At 38.2% G+C, this 23,307-nt stretch overlaps 1 protein-coding gene across 9 annotated transcripts in view; it reads left to right on the top strand.

Annotated features, from left to right (window-relative positions):
* ABI2 (abl interactor 2) overlaps nt 1-23,307 on the top strand; it is a 71,614-nt gene that overhangs the window by 39,748 nt on the left and 8,559 nt on the right. For 2 of the 9 annotated variants that reach the window (XM_064451794.1, XM_064451799.1), the window contains 6 exons: nt 10,236-10,333; nt 11,119-11,265; nt 12,142-12,266; nt 15,961-16,119; nt 20,441-20,527; nt 20,835-21,008. In XM_064451794.1, the coding sequence (XP_064307864.1) occupies nt 10,236-10,333; nt 11,119-11,265; nt 12,142-12,266; nt 15,961-16,119; nt 20,441-20,527; nt 20,835-21,008 (790 nt within the window). Of the gene's footprint in view, nt 1-10,235; nt 10,334-11,118; nt 11,266-12,141; nt 12,267-13,242; nt 13,426-15,960; nt 16,120-20,440; nt 20,528-20,834; nt 21,009-23,307 lie in introns of all 9 variants that reach the window. The other 7 variants (XM_064451801.1, XM_064451797.1, XM_064451800.1 and 4 more) reach the window with 5 other exon arrangements.

A 23,307-nucleotide genomic window follows, 5' to 3' on the forward strand; every position in this document is an offset into this window, starting at 1 on the left:
CAGTAGTATAATGTGTGAGATTAGATATGCATTTCTTAAAAGCACGTCTGAATGTAAATAGAGTCTGAGCAGGTGTGAGCTCATTGTTAACTTGTGCTGCCAGGAAAACAAATATGGAAATGAGAACACTGACAGTGTTAAAGTTCCAGGAGAAGAAAGGTAAATAACACAAAGTTGTGTCATTTTTACATGACAAACTAACAAATCTGTAAACCTGCTAAGTAGCAGTAGGGTAAGGTGCTTCTTCCAGTCAAAGTACACCAGAATTTCTTTTGCTTGACACCTAAATGCATTAGGTTTTTTACGTTGTTCAATTTGAACTGTCTGGATGGTTGTTTAAATGGCAATAGGTTGTTTAACCAAACTCTTAAAATTCAAACTCTGAACAGTGCTATTTAAATAGCTTTTCCAAGCAGTTTTACTCAAGGTCACTCAACATCCTGTTAACAGGAAGTCTTTTTTCCCCTGTATCTTACCAAAGAAAGGAGTCAACCTCAGTGTGTAACCCTAAACAAATTTAAAAAACACAAGTGATTCTTTAAGCTTGATTTGGAAAACCAAACCCAACAAAAAACCCCTAGCATTAATAGCTACAGTTTTGACCAGGAAATTATCATTGATCTTGTGTTAAAATCTACTCCCAGATCTTACAAATTTTGAATTTATGCAGGTCAGCAGAACTCCTGGATATGGATGGAGCATATTAACCTGTAGGATTACTGTTGCTAATATTTTAATGATCACCTTTGTTTTAATAGGATTATTTTAGAACTCATTAAACAATAGTTTTTAATTGTTCTGCCCTGAGAGCACTGGCTCTTAACCATTATAATTGGTCTCCCACTTTCCTCAATGTAGCAGAATCATACTTACTGTGAAGCAATGAATTACGTTCTTCTGAAAGAACATAGTTCATCAGATGGATGATAACTCAAATGTGTATTTTCATCCATTTGTTATGCGTGAAACATCTTACAAATGATATTTACAATGTACTAGATTTTTCTAGAAAATTAAGTATTGTGTACTTGTGAAACAATAAGCAGAGAACTTGACATCAGGCTATCCTTAAGATCCATAGATCTGTTCCAATCAGGTTAGTCCTGTGACCAGCACAGAAGAAAGAAACACTGTCTTGCTGTTGGGGAAAGTGGCCAGCTGTGCTTATGAACCTGTTGTTTTTGTTTTGCTTGAGTAACTGCAGATTAGTTTACTAGATCTCTGGCTAGAGAACAAAGAGGAGAAAAAAGAAAACAGGGTAGAAGCTTTAAGTTTGCCTATTTATAGCTCTGTTGCCTGAGCTGTGGCATTCTTCCCTTCAAATGAGTATTCAGGAGCTGCTAGATAAATAGCATTAAAGTTCCAGTTAGCAGCAGCATGCCTCAGTCTGCATTCTTTGTCATCTTCCTGCTTTTTCTACTGTAGGGCTTCCCCTGTAGTGCTTGGACTAGAATCATGCATTGTCAGGACAACCAAAGAGCTAATGCAGCAAGCATTCATTGCAACCACTGAGAAAGATGGCAAACTGGACAGAAAATAATACAGGAGAAAAAGTGAGCATCCTTGGCCAAGAAATCCAGTATGCGATGTTGAGAGTAGCAGTACATGCACTTGAGCACCTATTCCTTCCATTCAGAAATTCAAAGCATCAGTAGATACCATCATCAGGAAAAGTTGCTCTACGCTATGGTTTCTTGATAGGGGAGAGAGAATTTAAGTGTCACTATATCATTCCAGCAGTCCCACCTCATCTTCTCTCCCTGAGGCTACAATGCTGCAAAAATCTAAAGAACCTTTTGTCTGAAAGAGATGTGCCTTCAATTTTTTCAAATGTTTCCTGAGTTACAAAGTCTTCGAATCTGTTCTTCCCTCCAAAGAGTTCTTTGATCAAGAGGATGGGGGAGAGGGGAGGAAAATTTGATCCATTCAAAGTGGTGTGTATTAAGGCACTGTAACTATCAGGCAATGCTGCTGAGGAAAAAGTCTCAGCTTAGGGACCCTCTAATGTAACTGGCCACTCTGGCCAGCACAGGGGGATCTGGTTCTCCAGTGTAGGTGTGTGAAGCAGAGGCTGTTCTGCTTAATAGAACTATGGAACTTGAAACTCAAAGACAGGAGATTTTCTAGTACATTAGATTATGGTGGTTTTTTCTTTTTTTTAAATACATTAGGGTCTATTTATGATCTAAATGGATGAAATGGAGCAGCCATTCTGGATTATCCACTGTTGAGATCTTGTGTATTTAATATTCAATGTTACAAGAAGTGTAAGAAATGCAATGATACATTTAGATTAGCTGAACTGAAAACAGATCACTATTCAAATGGGAAGACAAGTATTTTTGAAAAAAATATGGGGAAAGAAGATATGTGGTATTGTGCCAGTAAGATGTGGGACTTAATGTCAAAAAGCTAGCACTGAGGCTTTAAAAAGACAATTTTGCTGTTGGCTAATTTCTTAATATATAGTTTAGAAAATACTGATATGTGGTGCAGTATCCATATAAAGTGCTGTGCTTCTTACGAGATGTAACGACTTGCTCATGATCTTTGTTCAAGATATATCTTGTGGTATCAGGTTAAGAGTTAACTAACAGCATTAACTAGGAAAGAACGTATATATTAGCTTAATATTGTAGAGGCTTCTGTTTCAGCTAGTTGTAAATATGCTAATGCATGTAACAATTTAAATGAGCTCAGGGTATTGATAAGGCTATTCTTTGACAGCTCAAATAAATTAATCTCTGAAGTTAATCCATCTAGAGCTCATGATCCATTCTGACAGGAAGAAAAGCTGAGTTTTTGTTAGCACTGCACGAACTTGAATAAACATTATACAGGCATTTGAGCATTAATTTTAAGGTGTTAATCTAAAGGATTTGTGGTCAATGTATATTAAAAGTTTCAGCTTAAAAGTCTTTTGTTCATGACACATTCTGCTTTAACCACTCTTTCTATGATCTACTGATACATTATTTTGTTAATGCTGAATGCTTAACTTTTTTCTTTCTTTTTCCTTTCTCTTCATATCCTGAAGTTCCAACTAACCTTTCAATGCTTTTTTTCCTTACCTCTTTTATTTGCTCCATTTATGCATTAAGTGGTTGCTTAGATTTAAGGTAAGAAACCCCAGGGCTGGATTTCCATTCTTATTCTTCTGAGACTATTACACACGGGGAGATGATAAACATGAATGTTACTGATTGTTCAAAACAACACCTGCTGTCTCTCCTGTGTATCAGACCTTCTGTTGAATGATTTCATTGCAGATAAATGTTTTGTGATATAAATGGATGTATTTATGTAAGGAAGTCCACACAGTTAATTTTAAAAGCTCTGTAGCAAAATATTGACTGTCTTCTGCAAATCTACTAGCTCATTTACAAGGGAGGAATGTTGTGCTAACCTTGGGTGGACAAAAAAATACAGCGAATAGATAGCAGCTGAATATGTGCCTCCCCCTGTGTAATATTCTTTTTATCCTATATACGGTATAAATTATAATTTGATTTGGATTAATGTTTCAGTGTGAGTTTCCTCAGATAATGGGCTCCAAAGGTGTGTAACAAATTAAAATCTGTATATTATGTTTTTAAAGTTGCAGTATCCTTAATTTTTTCAGAAACTGCTAGCACTATTTAAATAGTGACATGCATTCATATATGGAAATCTTCACACATTTGATAGTTGTGTAAATTATTTAATGACCCTTAAGCAACAAGCTAAGTGATCTGTTTAGTTGGATATTAAATGAGTAGTGCATCAAAGAACTCAGTATGTCAGATTCTTAAGATCTTAGAGGTTTAAATGTTAGTAGCCTTAGTGGGTGCCAAAGTAGCAATAAAAAGCATCAAATCCATTAGACAAACAGTTAAATGAAGTTATGTGATACTATGTTGGCGTTCACAGCACATTAATTAATAGGTAGGTTATAGCCTTTATTGAGTATTGTAATATCTTCCTCCTCCTGAAGCGCAACTGGTTTGGGAAGCAGGGAACAAAAGCTGCCACAGTTTGAAAGAGGGAACTGTATTTTAGAATACTAATATGTGGTATGAGTGTATTAATTACATGAAGTTCCAAGTTGATATGGAAAGTACTTAGTCATGAAAAATATTTCACGACTGGAAAAAGCTAAAAGAAAATCCTGCACATTCCTGAAAAGATTGCCTGTAAAACCAGGTATTACTGTAGATATCCCAGTGGTGTCCCTATGGAATTGGCCAGATGGTACTTTTAGTAAGGTATTTAAGTGTATGCAGCACATCTGATCACAATGGAAAATGTTTAATAAATGAGAGATTTCTCACATGTCATTTGAAATTAATTTTTACATAAGTGTATGAGGTACAGTATTTCAAGTCACATAGTGTTTAAATGCTTATTTGAGAATTGCAAAATATATCTCCTCCCTGGCTCTTTCTGTCTGTCCACACAAAATGGATCCTTCTGATGCTGAATTTGCCTTATAGTGGGCACAGTTCATATTGGATGATGGTTTTCTGAGTGAACAATTTATCAACTCAGTTTTCTTTGTTGCTCTCTACAGCTGCAGTTATAAACAAGTAATGACCATCCTAATTTTTTTTAAAAATTGTGTAATTATAGCAGTTCACATATAATCTATATTTGTGCCTCAAGTTCAGTGGTGATTCTTCAGCTTTTCAGAGACAATTATTTATTTCCTTTTATAGGTTTGGAATGAAAATAACTTTTTTTAAAAAAATAATGTCAGTTAAAATATTTCTTTATTTTTACTAGAGTGAACCTGATCAGAAATTTGATTTGGGAAATCACAATATGTCAGTCAATTTCTCATTGCCAAAACATGAGGGTTAAAAGGAAAAAAGCAGCACAGCACCTCTCAGTGGACATGGATTATTCTTTAAGTCTCACTGTGGTCATAGTGCATCAGCCTGAAAGAAGAAAACTAAAAGGTGGCTACTAACCCTAGTTCTGTGTGACTAATAATCCTTTTACTTCACTTAAGAGAGATTGGATATGAAGTGTTTAGCCTGCATTTATTTTTCATAGCTGCAAAGAAGCCTTAAGCTTAGCTAACAGTTGCAATATTAAACTGACTGACTGCAACAGGGCTAACTGTGCTTATGTCTGGGTAGCTTAAATTTGAATTTTAAACAGATTTTGAAGAAAATTCCAATTACAAGTCAGAGGAGTATCTGTAGCATCTCCTCACAGCAAATAAATTGAAAATGACATTGTTTAAGCGTTTTTGTATTTAGTAGACTTGGTTCTTCAATTACTTCACATGGGTGGATGTGGTAAAAACAAGTCAGTCACGTGCTAAAGCTTCTACTTGTGGTCATTTGCGAAGACAGGGTTGAAATTTAGACATTTGCTTTCCATATTAACTGGTTACTCAGCTGACGAACATATGGTTTGACATGCAGAGTAAATATTCGAGTGGCTGAGCGCAGCCTGGAAAGGAATTTACTTTGAGGTAGCAGATAATGGGCCAAAAAACTGTTCATCCTCTCTGTAGCATTAACAAGATGAAGCAAGGAATGGGAAGGTAGTTTTCATTCAGCCTTAGGTTGTTTTTGCTGGAGTCAGGTATAAAATAGCCCCAAAATGTTGGGTAGCTGCTTAAAGTTCCTGAGTATAATCCATGGAACATCACTGACAAATTTTTCTTATTGGATTTGGGCAAAAGATGATTCTTCTGACTTCTGGAAAGCTCTAGAAAGTCCAGTGTGACCATAGAGCACCACTTAAAAATTTCTGGGCTGCATCCAGCTTTGGCTTTACAAAGTAATTCCTCCTGAGGTTTGATTGTGTGGAATATCTGGTATTCAGGATTTTTGGAAAAAACCCACTTTGTTCTGGTAATTGAACTGACAATGAGATGTTCTTCAGAAGAATAAAAATGTGGATTGAAATATTTGTTGCAGGTAAGTGTCTCATAGCCGTCTAAATACACAGTTCATTGGCGCAAATAGTTTTTGCATGTCTGGTGACCAGCTTTTGTTCTGACCAACTGTATATTTCTGCACTTCTTGTTTGGGGATTTTTCTTTTTTGCTCAGGAAAACATTCCCAAAAATTGAATTGATTGAACTGCAGGATTTCTCAGTTTTAATCAGTTTATTTCACTACAGATTAATTATACAGTGGACGCTAAAGAAGCTCAATCTATTACATGTTTATAAAATGTAACTATGAAGGAAACTCAGTCATGTGTAGGACCATAAGAGGTGATATAATCACTGGGATCTATGAAAAACTAGTTGCCAAAGAAAGAAATCGGACAAATAAGTTTTCATTCTTTAAAACAACCAAAACAAACACAACCTTAAAATGATAATTTGCTAAGGGCTCTAGTCAGTCCCGTATCATGTCTTGAAGTCATCAGATGTTACCTTTCTAAAACTGCCACTGTAGCTCAATATAGAAAATTTTGGATTAAATACTATTGTATCCTTTTAAAACGGAATGGTCTGTAGCATTCCATTTTGTTACAGTCCATTTTACGGCTTTTACTGTGGAGCTGGATCTCAGAGCATCCTCCAGGATCTGGTACTTAGCAAGGATCTGCTTATTTTGTTTATGCAGTCTCTTCCTCAGCAAAACTTCCAATTCCAGCTCTAGTGCTGATAGAGTTAGAGCTTTGGTAGAAGACGTTTTCTTGCGTAGTGGAGGTGCTTGCTAATTCAGGTATGACAAACTTCTGCAAGGTATCCAGTAAAAAAAAAAGCTTATCTAAGATCTTCCTAGAATTATTTGATGCTCTTCCATGTGATTTCCGTTGGTAATAATTTCTACGTTTTTTGCTTCTGTGGGAAGAAGCAAAAGAAGAATTGGAAAAATACCTGCATGTATTCTGCATAGACCCTGTGCACTACTTGTCTGTTCACAGGGTTGTCTCTCTGCTTTTAGAACAGTCAGCTGATTTTTTTTTTTTTCTGAGCTTTGTGCCCAAATCATTACTGCCTCTCTTTATTTTTTTTCTTTTTTCAGCACAGTGACTAGCTTTTTTGGCAGTTGTGAGCAAAGGCAGAGATACTCCTTTGTGTTTCTGGTTGCAGGCTCTGTTTTGCCACATGGTTTCCTAAAAGAATTTGCAAGCTCTTAACTACAGACCCACCACAGATCTGTGGAGTCCTGCAGCCTGCAGTCCAACAAACCGCCAACAAGCAGATGCATTCCTCTGTTTTCACCCTCTAATTAAACCAGTGGCATCTGGATAGTTCCTGCTGTGCAGAGCTAGGGGAATTGTCGTCAAAACCAGTATAACTTCTGGCAAATTCCAACTTACTCCAGAAAAAGGATTTTTGAAACTTTACAGCAAATGCAAATGTGACCTTGAGTTCCAGTGGTTGCTTTGCTTTTTAGAAATTTGTAATAGGGATGTGTGTGGACGAGGATTTGTGTATGGAAACTGTCTACAACCATATCTGCAAAATGGAAAACGCAGTTAAGTTTTGCAAGAGAGGGGCAGTAATGGCTTTCCTTCTTTTTTTTTTTTTAAATTTTTTATTTTTTCTCCTAGTAGAAGTCATCATAGAAGGGGCAAGGTTGGAAATGTTATGATGTTTGTATCTCAACTGAAGTTGGAGCTTGTATAGTTCTAAGTTTTCTTCTTTTTTCTTTCCTCAAGGCAGTCTGTAACTTTTTTTGGTTTCTTGGGCGATACTATTTCCACAGATCTGTCCATTTTGATCAGAACTGTTGGAATAATTTTATATTCTTCATTTCTCTTCTGTGATTATTTGGCCATAAGCCAAAGGGGAAGTTACTCAGATAGGGCTTTTTAACTTAAGAGTAACTAATCTTAAAGCTATCATTCCTGTCAGATTTGAACACAGCCCTGTAAACTTTAATTACTTGCTTTTTCAACATTTTGATTTCAGTGTTGAAAAGTCATTTCAAAGAAACTAAGCTTACTGTCAGTGCATTTCCCCATTTTTCATTTTAGTCTTTCCTTAGAATGGCTTCTTTGTGACTAAAGTTTCTTGGCTAAAAAAGGATCACTTTTTCTTTGGCCACATTTTCTAAAGCTTTCTTCCCATCATATGTCAAGGATATGTTTATTCACAGTGTTAATGAAAGTAACTAGCAGTCACTGGAGTTCTGCGTTAGGCGAGTATTATTTCCATTTCTTACTGCATAGTGTGTGATGTCACTGTATCTGGTACCTCTGCTGTCCTTTCTTTTCATATAGCTCTAGTCCAGTGGAAGCCTAAAATATCTTTTTATGCTCCTGCAATGCCTGTATACAAATAATAAAATTCCACATATTTAACCATAAAGAATTTTATGTTAACTGTAAAGTGATAGCTAGTGGCTATATCATCTGGTCAGAAACACTAGTGTAGCCAGTTAAAACACCTAAATGGACTACTCAGGGGCACATAGATGGGTCCAAGTTTGTTGTCATCTAAAGACGTCCAAAACGCCTGCCTCACTAGGCTTAATGCTCTGTTTGAAATATAGCAAGTGACAATGCAATACGTGTTTAATTAAGGAGGTTATTTTTGTTTGTTTGTGGTTTTGGACAACTCAAACAGGAGGGTGGGTGAAACAGGTGTCTTCAATGAAAGAAGAAACACAGGAGGTGCTGCAACTTTAAAAAAAAAATCAGATTTTGTGCTATTTCATAATGTTCCGTGTATAGAATAAAATGTACTTCATTTTACACTTTCCCTCTTCCCTTGAAGTAGTTGTAGTTCAGTGCTTAGTTCATCCCTCACTTGAATTAACTTCAGATTTCTTGTTGCTTAGAGTTGGCTTAAAGGACTTTTATAATGTTGTGCAAAAAGAATTTTGTCTTAAATTGACATTATAAAGTACTCTTGCACAACTAAATCCAAACATCTGTTTTTGAATCTGACAAAAAACCCCTTCCAACACTTGCTTTTCTTCTCCTCCCAGCAAATTGAAAATGTGGTAACACTGGGATTATTTAGAGCCAGGGAATCAATTTTCAGTGGATTAAAATGTGAATATATTACTCTTTACACTGTTCTCAATATTTATCAATTCATAAATCTAAACATTTGCCAGGGTTTTAAAAGCAAGTTGTTATAGTCAAATTTTAAAGGAGTAGTTTGCCTCTAATGATGTTTGAGAGTACTCCTAATGCCTTGATCACTGTGCCTGTTATATATGGGAGCTGAGGGCAGTAGGCAAGACTTAACATTTTAGAAATAAGAAACACTGAAATAGAGCATGACAGGAACTATGGAAAAAGGGATGTAAGCATACTTATTTAGGTTTCTTGAATATCTCTGTCTCTAAGCAATAGTTTGCGCATTCATAAATCCAAGCTGTATAACAGAGATTTGTAAGAGGACCATGTACTGATTCCTCTGAGGTTGCATGCATTGAGAGAATTATTCTTGCCTGGCGGTATACATATAAGCAAAATGCCCACATTGGTAACAATTGTTTGTGATTCCTAGATTGATCAGTCAGTCAGGAATACAGATGAGGTTTTTTTTAACCAAGTTAGAGTAAATTCTTATATGTAAAAGTTACTTCAATAGTATTTCAACCTGAAAGGGGGGGAGGAGACAACCACAATTACATCACATCACTGCTAAATATTTTTCTCCCTGTCCATTTATTTATCAGTTCTTAGAGATTAAATTACTGCAGATTTGGTGCAGAAAAACAGTACGTCTTTGTATTTTTCTGCATGTAGCTTCCTCTCTATGTTTACTTACACATAAGTAATATTTACAATAAATACTGTCTTAAAAACTTTGATATCATACTGTGAAAACATTAAACATTAATGGATCATATTGGGAGATTACTTTGACATCTCCATATTTGTATGAATTACATTGAATTGTGGCCTATTAGATAAACCTTAGTACTTTTAAAGAGCACAAAAAAATATTTTTTGCAAATTTACCATTCAGTGGCGCAACCTGAAATAACTGCCCTTATTTCAAAAGATGACTGGGAGGTTTAACCAAGTTAGATGCAGTGTCTGTATAGTCAGTGATTTAGTGTTTATGTGATAGCCTAAAGGCAAATTCACTTTTTGTATGTACAATTTTTAAAAACCCTACATAATAAAGAGTCCTTTGAGCGCAACTCTTGACTTCTAGCAGAGTGGAAATTGCATATAAAATGCATGGCCTCTCAATTTTTTTGTTTGTTTAAACCTTCCCCTACTTAGAGTTAATTGCTAAAGGCATCTCAGTGTCTCTTCCCCTAGAAGCTGAGCTTAGTGAAGGCCTCTTTTCTCCCCGCTCTTTCATGCAGGTCAGCACACAGAATATGAAGATGGGTGGGCTGCCTCGTACAACACCACCCACCCAAAAGCCACCAAGTCCACCCATGTCAGGAAAAGGAACTATTGGGTAAGTGCAGTTGCCAAATGTGTAAATGGCTTTGGCCAACAGAAGGGGGAAAAAAGGGAAGATTGTTTCTTTTAGTGTGATGTGGGTTTTTTGTTTGTTTTGTTTTGGTTTTTTTTCTGGTTGGTTGGGTTTTTTTAAACCATTCACAAAGGTCAAGAGGTATGTTATCCTCATCCTCTTATACTGATCATGTCTTATATATCAGTTTGCACGTTTCTGCCTGAAGACAGTGGGCATCATCAGCCTTTCCCAACAGGAACCTTATCATTGCAGAACACTTGAAACTACATGCTTTAGAGTAAAAAGTCATTAACTGTGTGGCTTTGACAGATGGTGTTAAACAACTGGGAAATTAGTATGTGGCGCTGTTCATTAACTATTTGTGCTGTGTGTGATGAAAGTACTTTCATATTAAGTCTATGAACTTGACCTTAGGAAAATGTGTTATAACTGGGATGAGTGTTGTTTGTTGGTATGTTGATCATGTATGTACATACAGACCGTGGTGATTTATTTTAAAGCAAGATACGGATTAGTTTTAAAAAAAGGATGGGATGTGCAGCAGAGTTTTTCTATAGGACAAGTATCTGGACATTGAAGTACATGAAGAACATCCTTAATTGGTTTTTGTCATCTTACGAAACAGATACTGCAAACTTAGAGGGGAAAAAAAAAAAATTAGCTCCCATTACTGATTAGTATGTGGATATTTTTTTAAAGATTGAAAAATCACTGGTTTTGTCTATTATTTTAATTTGCTTCTGAAATATGCTTGTCTTTTGTAGGCGTCACTCTCCCTATCGTACGTTGGAGCCAGTACGTCCTCCGGTGGTTCCAAATGACTACGTGCCTAGCCCAACTCGCAATATGGCTCCCTCACAACAGAGCCCTGTTAGAACAGCTTCTGTGAATCAGAGGAATCGCACATACAGGTATTCAGTGTAGTCCTGTACGAGGTGTGGTTAGTACTGTATAAGCACAGGGACAAAAAAAGCTACAATAAATATCAAATTCATCTGCACCGCTACAGTGAATTCATGATATGGACTGGGAACATCATTTGGCACAATGAGAATGCTCTCTGATAAAACCAGAACAGTGGCTCACGCTAGGATTGTTTACCTGGTCCTCTAGCCACCTTAATTTTAGAGGTGTCACTGAATTACAGTACTTAATGAACTGCTAAAATTGTGAAGTCTTTCAAGTAGGTAGATCATGATACTATTTTACAAAATGCTTACAAAACTATGAAGACTTTGTACACAACTTGACTTCTGCTTGTTGAAGGACTGCACAGTATGCTTATAGTCACATTTTTATTTGAACAGTCTTTGATTTTATAGCTTGAGTAGCTGAAAAAGAGCAATATATTTTGAGGATATAGTTGGACTTAAAATATAAGAAAGTCTGACTTTTACTTTATGATCTTAAAATTTCCAGATTTCAGTAGTCTCATATGAAAGCACATAAATCGAAGTCTAAACAGTCTGTTTTGTAAGTGATAGGAAAAAGGTCTGTATTTGCTTAGTAGGGTTTTAACAGTATTGGAATGATGTGCTTTGGAACAAGGTTCTGGAAGTGTTTCATTTTTGGGCAAGTTCATTAAGACTAACTGAAAAACCTGTTGTGTTGTTATCAAAGTGAAGAGTTTTAGGAAAAATAAGCTTTATACAGGTTTATTTCATGCTTGTTTCTTTTCTCTTGTTTCCTGTTACTTCTCTGAATTAGTAAGGTGCTATATGAGGGATCTTATGTTTCAGCATGCACTGCAGCATATTCATAGCCTGCATTATCTTGGTTTCCTACAGCAGCAGTGGGAGTAGTGGAGGAAGCCACCCAAGCAGTCGGAGCAGCAGTCGAGAGAACAGCGGAAGTGGAAGTGTGGGTGTTCCTATTGCTGTTCCCACACCATCTCCTCCCAGCGTCTATCCAGGTAAATGGAAACTTGCTGTTCCTCCTTCTGACTCAGCATTAACGTTTAGTATTTGCAAGGATCCTGAACACAGTGCTGAGTAAACCCCAAGAGGAGTCTCAAAAAAGTTCATTATTTAGAAACGGGCAAGCCTTGAAAATTGCTTCCTATTGATAGTATGAATTTGAATCAAGTGGTATATTTCCTGGGAGTGTCTGATGTGCTCTAATATGTCTTTTATATATTAATTTGTTTATCAGAATTTTTTGTCTGGCTGCCTGCATGTGAGTAGGTAGGACACAACACCTTTTTCAGTGGGCTGGGGGAAACATCTCCCTTGTCCTTTTAAGAAATGTTTTTTCATTGGCTGTTGATGCAGATATATAGAAGCATGCTTTTAGAAAATTAGATTAAATGAGAGGCAGGCAGGCACAGAGTAAATCTTCAGTACATTAATGGAAGCCTAACTGAGTTGTCACAAAAAGACACTTTTCAATGTAATTGCACCAGTCTTTCTAGAAATAGGAAGTGATATTGGTACTCCTTTTTCCTTTGCTCAGCCCTGTCAGTGAAGAAGACTGTAGCTGGCTTGCAGCGTGATCTGAAATACATGATGCTTCTGACCAAAGAACTGGAAATTTTTGGCTTTCCTCTTCTGTGTATATTCTAATTCATACAAAAGCTAAGGGCAGCCACGCTACAGTTCGAAGCGCGAATAACAAGCTGTAAAGACATCTTTCAAAAGTAATGGCTTTCAGTGAAAAGTTCGGGGTTGTTCCCTTCAGACCTGGAAAGAAGAGTTGGATTTACTTGACCCTCATTTACCGTCTACATAGGAATGAGCCTTTATTTAACAGCTCCATTTTTCTCTCATCTCGTACATTCTAAAATACTGTGCATCTAATAAATAGCTAACACTGAATAGTCAAAGGCTCTCTCTGATCCTTGCTAACATATCTCCTTATTAACTCCACCTCTTCCTCCTCTTTTCACTTAGCCCCTGCCGGCTCAGCTGGCACTTCTCCCCTTCCTGCTACCTCTGCTCCTGCCCCCACTCCTCCTGCTCCTGCCCCTTCCTCCGCTGCCCCAGATGCTGCTGCTGCTGCTGCAGGAGCTCAGCCCCTTGCTGATGGCTTCACCTCTCCAACTCCCCCTGCTGTTTCTTCCACACCCTCTACAGGTGAGTGTCTGCTCCAGCTGGTGGGCAGATGAACCCAGGGGTGATCATGATCCAAGGCTTTTCAAAGTTACTTCAGAAGCAGTGGTGTTTTTTTTTGTTTGTTTTGTTTTTTTTAAATAAAACCAGAAAATATCTGTTAATACCCAACTATAAGGTAATGGCTGTAGTAGACAATTCAAGGTGTGGTAGTTTTATAAACAGCAATCATTTAATTTTTTTTACATTTATATAATTATTTATTACATTATCATTTTATTGTGGTTTGGATACTGAGAATCTCATAGAATAATTATGTTTGAGGGAACCAGCACTGATAGTTCTGGGCCTGCCTGATTATTCTCTTTCAGTAATGGAATAAATAAATGCATCCAGCAAAGTATTATTTATATGACTTGTCTCTTCAGTGCTTTCGAATGACAAGTCTCCTTTCAATGAACTGATAGAAAGGGTAATTGTTTTGTGTTCAGTGTCAGGTAAGGTACAAATTTCTATTATGCAGAATAGTACTAAAGCCTTTTGTTTTAACAGGTGGTACTTATCGTATGTATTGCAACTTGCTTTGTCTAATGCTTATGAGATCACCCTACGTTTTTTCATTTTCTCATATGCTGAAGTTGCAGCATATAGTACTTACTACCCAGAACACTGTTCTGTGTCAGCTTCTGAGCAGGACTTACACCTGCATTGTACGGATCTCCATTAGACAGACAAATACATGTATAGCTACCTACGTGCTTCATCACTTTTCATTATAGTGGAGGCCAATCACAACAGTATGAATGGGTTTGTGTGTTTATTAGTAAGAATTTCAACAGGTGCCAGAAGCATTGTTGAAGTCGTATTTAGTTTAAGGTGCTGTGGTTCATATAAAATTAGAAAATACTTGCATTAGAATCCATGACTATGACTAGAAGTTTCTGAACTGTGATGAATTTTGGTATCGGGTGATGATCCTGATGCCTAAACTACTTTCATATTTAGAAGATGAGCTGTGTCATACGGGGCCTCAATCAGTTTCCCGTTTTTGATGCACTGTCAGTATCCCAGTTCTTAGGCCATATTGCTTCTGTATTTTTAACAAGTCAAAATCAATCAGAGAATAGTGTTTTAATGGCTATAAATTCACAATCCATAAGAGAAATTTCAGGTTACTATTCTTAAGATCTTTTGTTTCCCTGTGCTATTAGTGAGGTTGCTTGCATGTATTTGAAGAGACTGGAGAGTTTACTGCTTGAGGTTGTAGGTTTTGGTCCTTAAGGATCTCTCATGCCTGTTTCTTTCCTCCCTTCCCTCCAATCACCACCAATCTCTGCCAGTGCATTATGTAACAGGGAGACTGAGACATTGGAAAGGCACATTTGAAAAAATGTGAAAAAGCCTGTGTACAAGGTGGATTGCTGCTTAACTGTTCTTCTTCCTCATCTGTAAAAAGTGCTTTTTTTGAGGTGTACATATCTGTACAAAGCAGGAGGAATGTGAATCTCTAGTTCATGCATTTGCTCTTGCAAGTATTGCAGCAAGCAACTTGCATTTTATTTACTGACCTAATGTGAAGTTTTGCAAAGCAATCAAAACATAGTGGAGAACAGTGCAGGTTCTTTAAAAATTGCACAATCATTTGTTCTGTTTCCCTGTTTACTTTCCTGTATGCATGTCTCCTCAATCACAGTGGCCATTCCTTCTTCCCTTGTTTTCTTGCAAACTCTGAAATTTACATCTAGCACAAATGGTGGAGGCAGAATAGTTAGGGAGGGTAATAATCCATATGGGTATAACAAAACAAGTTTGCTGTAGTATACAGTATATAAGCCAGAGAACTCTGTGTGAGCACAGAAGAGAGAGAACTTAATGGTCTTGCCTTATTTATTGCTTGCTTAGATTCAGATGCAATTACTTTGATACAGGAAGTAACTAAAATGGAGAGCAAGTTTTTAAGAAGTGGTTTCAACTGACAGCTCCCCAAAAGAGAGTCTCTGAGTATGATCTCGCTTATTTCATCTTCACGCAGTTTCTAAATTCCCTTCTCCCCAAATGATTCTCTATATATTTCCTGAACAGCACTAAGATAGTATTGTGTTTTTCAGTTGTAGATGGTGACAGCTTTGAATCTTGGAAGTGGCATACAGTTAGGTTGTACGTGTATGCGGCTTAATTGCTGGACCATGAAATCTTATGTTTTTGCAGGTTTATAACTAACTAAATTTGCAAGAAGTTATTATAATACATTCTATAAAATGGATAACTGGGAATTATTTTCTTTCACTTTGAGACTTTGTAGCTTAGACGCTTTTGTATTTTCATTCTGGCTTTTGTGACCAGTGCTGAGTACAGGCAGTTGGGAGAGTTGTTTTTTGTGTTGCTGTTGAGCCATCCAGTGCCCAGCCAGTCCGGCAGCTGAACTGACTGACTGCTCCTAGGATGAAGACTGTCTTAAAAAAGCCAAAAACCTTTCCAAGCCTTTGAATCTTGAATACAGGTACAAAAAAGGCAGGCATCATTCTTTTCTTTGCTAATACATTTCTCTTTCTAACCTAGGTCACCCAGTTCAGTTCTACAGCATGAACAGGCCTGCATCTCGACACACGCCCCCGACAATAGGGGGATCTTTGCCATATCGGCGTCCTCCTTCGATCACATCACAGCCAAGCCTTCAGAACCAGATGAATGGAGGACCGTTTTATAACCAGAACCCAGGTAAGAAAGGTTTTCTGCTCTGTTGAATTCAACACAGTGGTGAAGGGGTGGCCTGCAGATCTCTGAAATCTTATGTTTTGTCTCCATTGCAGATAACTTCCAGTAGGTTGCTGGTAGCCATGCCAAAGCTGCAGTCCAAGTACAGAGGGTTCAGCTTCTGTTATGGCAGGCAGCTTGAAACAATACTGGCGTTGCTGCCAAATAAATTACTTGTGATCTCATGGTCCCAATTGGACAAGCTTTAGTCCTTTACTACACTGTGTGTCATGTGGCTGCTTTGGTGTGGAATGGGTATTTGAATTTGCACCAGAACGCTGACTCTTCATTAATTAGTCTTTGTTGTGTATGCTTTTTCCTTCTGATTAACGGACAGTTCAAGAAATTGCAGTTGTTATACAGGGGTAAGCATTAGAGACCTTAGAGACATTAGGGGTGTTTGGTGTGGGATCCAAGGGAGCTGAGTCCTCTGCCAAGTCCTCAGGTGATGTTATTTTAATGGGTGACCTGTCTTAAAAAGCAGGATCAGATATTAAGAAGGAGTGGCGTGACCTGTGTGTCAGGTAGAATGGAGTAGCTTTTCATCTAAGGAGTCCTCTTCCCTGTGCTTCTGATGTGGCATGAAGGTTTTGATACCAGAGTAGGGGAGACTTTCTTCTTTGACAAAGCTACAGAAAGATGCAGGAGAAATATTGAAGGCTCCTTGATAGGGAACGCCCTGTTACCAGCAAAACTGAATGTTGACTTGCAAGCACTACAGTGTGTTAGTGTGTTGTGGTGGTTTTTGGTTGGTTGTTTTTCTCTCTTTTTTTTTTTTTTTTTTTTTTTAAATTGAGTACTAAACTTGGAATTAGGTCAAATGCTGCAATCTGCATTCAAGGGATTTGATCAGGTTCGAATATTACTGCTTGTGAGCCATTCTGCAAAGAGATATGTGTGCTTAACTTGAGAGGGAAATAGATGGTCCTGCTGGGGACAGGGTGGTGGAGGAGGTTATACGACTAAATTGTAGCCCCGTTGCCTTAAATATGTGGTATTGTAAAGCACATTATGTGCACATTGAAGGCTGCAGGGAAATAGGCAAGAGGAAAAGGTAATAGCAATGAAAGAAACTGTTCAGGATTACCTTTGCAGTAAAGAGGATTTTCAGTATATCCAGAGAGTTTCTGACAACTGCTGTGCATTTCTGGTTTAGCAAAGGGATAATTCTCTGCAAGCTACCATTGCATTGCTAATAGGTAATCAGAGAAGATGCCAAATAGACTTTAAATAAGTTACGTAACCACAATTCAGTCTGTGTACCCAAAAAGAAGATAATGATTGTGGTGATTAGTCACTTGAGCTGTAAATCACAAACAAAATACCTCAATTATACTGGCATACTTGATACTTCAACTGCTTATTTATGTTGTAAGAGACTTTTTTAATATGCTTAGCAGAATACAGAATTTATTAGCTTTGCAGTTATACTAAACCAAGGGTGTTTTGGCTTGTACCTTGAAAGGAGAGGATGCTCAAGCATGCGTAATTGGTGAAGACTCTAAGAACAGAGGGACTGTTGTGTCTGTAAGGAGCAGGGTTATTAGTGAGAGGACAAGGGGCTATGATTGCTTCTCAGCATTCCTGAAGAGGGAGAGAAAATGCAAACGTAAGAGGTGAAAAAGAGACCTTACGACAGACAGAGGAGCGTGTCAGCTATGGCTTGTTCTTTGCAGGCTGTTTGGCAATAAAGCAGTACTGTTTTTTCCACTTCATTTTTTAGTATGCTGGCGTAGTCATTTTTATTCACTTCACCAGAGGATGAAGGATACTTCTCTTGCCCTGTTCTTTTGAATGCCACTTCTAAGATAATATAATTTCTCTACTTCATGGTAAGACCTTTGTAACAACTAAAAAGGAAATATTGAGAAATGCAGACCCTAAATGATCTCAGCATAGGTCTGTCCCAAAGCCACTCTTGCCAGCCATGCCACCTAAGAAATGTTTTAACTTTGCGACCTTAGATACCGGTACCTAAGCAGTATAGAGCTCCGCACAGGCTAAAAACCCTGTGGGAGGACCTAGGAAAGTACTGAGCTGATGGTCTGCACTGCGCACTCTTCGTACAGCTGAATTCTTAGCAGGCTGGAGCAACTGAGTGGAAGGTGCTCTTGAGCATTTCTCAATTAATTTACAGCAACTGTGTAGATTTGCTCTTAATCTATAAATGGTCTCTATGTAAGGAAGCTGGGAGGGAGTGTTTGCTGGTGTTTGTCTCATCTTTTGAGACAGCTGTTCTGATGCACAGATGTTCTTTATAGACAAAGTCATTGTTAATATATTTATTGTATTGGCTCCTGAAGGTCAATACTAGCTTAGTGTCATTATATATCATATAGAGACAATATAGTATGATGGTCCCTGCACTGTGCATAGACTGAAGCACAAACCAAATGGTTAAGATAAACAAGGAATGATGTCAGCTAGTGTTAGCATCACTATTTTGATTAAACTACACAACCCAAACTAAACTAAGGGTTTTTTTTGGTATTTGCTTGGAGTGCTTGTCTAGGGTGATTTGTTTTTCTATGTAGAAAGCCTCGTTATTTCTTTCAAAGAAATATATATAGCTAGCACACGAACGAAGTCCACTGAAGGGACCTAGGAAAACTGAAGCTGGTCTCATATGATAGATATGAATTGTATGAATCCATATGATATTGAATAGAGGAAACATTTTGAAACTGAACATTTTTAATTATAAATGCTATAAAAAGGCAGGGACTTCATAGTTGCACAAGAATGTGGAATTCACGAGTATTACCATGTTTCAGTAGGATTTAAGATTCAAGTTCTCTGTTCCTATTCGAAAAAATGCAAGACTAAATCTTCTTCCAGCTACTGTGGTTATGCTTGAAGGAATAAATACTCTCAGAGGTCATGTCATTCAAGTCAAAGGAGCTGTAATTAGAAATGTGTTTCCTTTTTTCTCAAGAAATATCAATTAAATGGTGAGATAATGGAGCTTGCTTTATGTGAAGGTACAAGGATATTTTTGCAACAAAAAGGATGGTTGCTCTGGGGCTTTGTTGTTGTTTGCTTGGGGTGTGTGGTTGTGAGAGGAATGTGAATGTGAGTAACAGAAGAAATCCAAAGCACTTGAGAGAATAGTTACTGAAATAAGCAAACAGAAGAAATTTTGAGGCATGAATTTTAAATACCCTGAAGTTCTTCTCATTTGCTATGATGATGTGAATAAATTCTGAGAAATACTACATCATACCTGGTAGTTTTCTTACCAGCTCTGGAATTAGTCTGAAAGTTATTTAGTTCTGTTCTGCAAGCTGAAAAAATGTACTGGTATGTGAAGTGTAGACATTTTCCCCTCATTCTTTTGGGCAAAACTAAATGTTTCTGTATGCCATTACTAACAAGAAAATTACTTAGCCGTGCTTTTCCTGAGGTGTGCGTTCTGAAGAATAATCCTGTAACTTGCTTGAAGAATATTACTGCATTATTCATGCAAAGTGATGCTAAAACTATTGTTTTAACTTAACTAGATAACCGAAACTTTCACTCCTGGCTTAAACAACAGTCTGCTGTTTGCCCGTTTGCAACGGGCTGATAGTATATCCTTTAAATGTGAATTCACATGTACTGTACAATGACCTGCTCTTCTGGTACCAGTAAAACAGCTGTTCAGAGCTCAGTGCAGTGGTCTGCAAAATCAGGTGGGAAGGAAACGAGGTCCCACATCTGGAATGGGCCCTGTTGTTTGGCAGCAGCACAGTGTCCTTTGTTCTACCAGTAAGGTCAGAAGTCATGTATCTTCCAAGTACACTCAGTTCTCAACGGCATCTTTTTCTCTTCAGCCTAGAATAACTGCCTCATTTGATGGGTTTTTTGGCCTACGTTTGAGGAAAACTAGTTATATCCATTTTTATTACTAAGGATTCGTGGATGCTGTTACAGAAGTCACCTCTATAAATATCAGTTTGATCTGAAAGGTAGAAGACAATGGGGAGGGAATCCTCTTGATATGTATATTTGTTCAGTAATAAACTTCAACTTAAGGGAATCTCATAGATCAGAAAACACTTCAGATTCAGATAAGATTTTTAATCTCATAGAAAAGAGCTGGGCTGGAAGTTTTAAAATCTCCTTGAAGTAAGGATTAGGGATATGCTTAAACCACCTGATCCATTTTTCTTTGAACATCAGCCTTTTTATCTCAGCTTCTTGGCAGACTGTTACACTGTCTGAGTGGTGATGATGTCTACTTTCCTGTTTGCTGCTTTGTTGTGTTTCTAACCGAGTACCTCTCTCTTTTTAATTTCTGTGGCAGCATCCCTTGCTCCTCCTCCCCCCTCCATCCTACAGGTAACCCCACAGTTACCACTAATGGGATTTGTGGCCAGAGTTCAAGAAAACAGTAAGTCTGCTGCTTCCTTGTGCCATGATTTATTATTTGATGTGGCTTTTGTTTTGAGTGGATGAGTGATTTGTCTGTGTATAGCCAGAACTCTGCCTTCTCCACTGCCTCTGCAAGTTTGAAATTGTGAAGGGTTCCTCCTTTATTGGAGGAACCTGATTCTTCTCTGACTTTTATTGTCTCAAGCATATTTCCACAAGTTCTAACTCTTGGTCCAAGGGCAACTAATGGGGATAGGGGCTATTACTTCAACCTGCTACCATGGTCCTAGAGGCATTTTCATGGTTATACTATTGGTTATTTTCAGTTTCAGATACTCCTCCCCCGCCACCACCTGTGGATGAGCCAGTGTTGGATGAATCTCCACCTCCACCCCCACCTCCAGAGGATTATGAGGAGGAGGAAGCAGCTGTGGTGGAGTACAGTGATCCATACGCTGAGGAGGACCCTCCCTGGGCACCAAGGACCTACTTAGAAAAGGGTAGGTTTGGAGCCAGTAGAGGCGGTAGGGTCATGTTTGTACATGATGTATACAAGATGTACAGCATCTTGTATAAGCTCCTGCCATCCCGCTTTGTTATTTGGAACCTGCCTAGTCTCCTTTGTAGCCAGCGTTTGGTGTTGTCGTAGAGGTGCTCCTCCAAATGGCAATTTAAAGAACAAAAGTTAAGCTACTCTTCTGTGTCTAACTCTTTCACCCCTTTGGAGAAAGGGAAGGTAATGATTAGCTGGCTCATTACATATTTTTTAAATCCTCTGTAATCTACTTAAGACTAACCTTTCAGGAGTCTGCTTAATCCTAATAATCAAACTCATATGAGGTCAAACAAGAAAGAATCAGTGCTGCAGTTGCACTTGAACCTTGAACATATGTGCATATGGAGAAGTGCTGCAATGTGTGTTTGAGGCTCTGGAAGGTGCAATGCTGCATCAGTGTGGGGCTGTGCTGAGGAGTCAGTAGGGCTGACTAACAGAGGCATTGCTGTGTGGCTGCATCTAGACGGCTTCCAGTTCTGAAGCAGGTGTGTGGAAGCATGCTGGAGTAAAACCGAGTAGGTCAGTGGCTTAGGAGCACTTGAATATGACAAAATCTACTGCCTGGTGTTCTGGGAAACAGGGTCATATACTTCTTAGTAAAAGGTAATATAAAATCTGATGTTGCAAAGCAACCAGGCATCTCAGCTGACTGACTGTTAGACACATTCAGTCTGCATCTGGAGAAAAAAAAAATCAAGAATGCCACAAAGATAAAGCCAGTGTGGGACTTGAGGGGAAGAAGATGGAAGGGGTGCTTTCTGCCAACTCCAGCCCAAAGAAAATACTACTGTTCCTGAGGGAGGTGGAGGAATGTGTGGGAGTTCTTTTGTTATTTCCCCCACCCTCCCTCTAGTCTGGTCTAAGTGTCTAGTGCAAGGAGTACCCTGGGCTTTCCTGATAAGCTGAGACCATTTGTCAGGCAAAGTGGCTCCCTTGCAGGGTGTGTTTACATGTCTTGCTTTATCTATTGACCTCTTTCCACCCGATTGACAGCAAGTGTCACTATTATTCTGTTGATGCACACAGGCTCTTTGTTTGATTAAAAGTTGCTTCAGCTTATTCCTGTCAGGGAAGCTTATTTCTATGAGGGAGGACAGGTGAAAAAGGGATCTCACATGCAGAGAACCTCCTCTTGCAGTTTGGAGGCATTCCTGATTATTGCCATTAGTACCTGGCTTCACAAAATCAGGTTGTGGAGTGGGGTGGGGTTCCTGATGTTGCATTTCTTTCTTTGGGGAAGGATGGCAAATTTCTTCAGGTTGGGATCAGTACAGATAATTTTCAGTAAATACTGGATGTGCTATGTTACTTAATGAATTCCTCATATCAGGCAGTTTATCTGCTCAGTTTCATTGTGGTTGACATATTTGTGCTGATGAAGATTGCAGGCATGTTACTTTTTGATAGGAGAGTGAGTCTCAAGATTTTTCTCTATATTTTTCCAGGCATAAGACACTCTAGCTTAATTCTACATTTGTGTCACTATCTTCTGTTCTGTTCCTGTTACTCCTGACACCTGGCCCTCAACAAATCGTCAGTGGCATTTCAGCTAGGAGCAAAAGAGAAAAAAGAGGACCCTGACATGCATTGCCTTTTTATAGGGTCTCATACTAATGTGGGTGGGGCGGGGGGGGTGGGTATGTTTGTGGGGTAGAGAAGCCACAAAATCATGTGGCACGTGGCCTGGGAAAACAACTTTTAATTTGAAGAAATACGACATTTATATTGTAGCGGCATTGTTCTGATCTGCTTTTCTGTGTGAGTTAGATGAGCTTGTGAATTAAAATAACTTACATAGGTGCATATATGCACAGATCTGTTCCATCTCAGCAGGCAGTCCAGGCACTTGTAGTTTTGATATTTACAGGGAAAAATTAACATGGGGTAGCAAAAGTGTAATGGGAGTCTTTAAAGGCTGGACAAAGTCAGGTTTTTAGTCAGAACATTTTTCCTGCAGAAAAACAAAAGTATAGGGAGCCAGACATTCTCTCATATTGATGTAGAGTCCCTTGCAAAAGCATAACTTTGATCTGTATTTTGAAAACTAGATGGCTACAACATCTAAAAGATTGAAGATTGGTCTGTTTCTTAGAAACACTCATTATAGTAATAAAAAAGTCAAGCGCTTACAATGTATGAAGAACTGTTAAATAGTAGTTTCAGGATAACAGGAAAAAATGAGATACTGACATAGGTGTGGATTCTGTTGTAGTTACATGAATCGCTCTACTTATATCCAGCCC

This window comes from Phalacrocorax carbo, chromosome 5, assembly GCF_963921805.1.
Source record: "Phalacrocorax carbo chromosome 5, bPhaCar2.1, whole genome shotgun sequence".
Classification (NCBI taxonomy): Eukaryota; Metazoa; Chordata; class Aves; order Suliformes; family Phalacrocoracidae; genus Phalacrocorax; species Phalacrocorax carbo.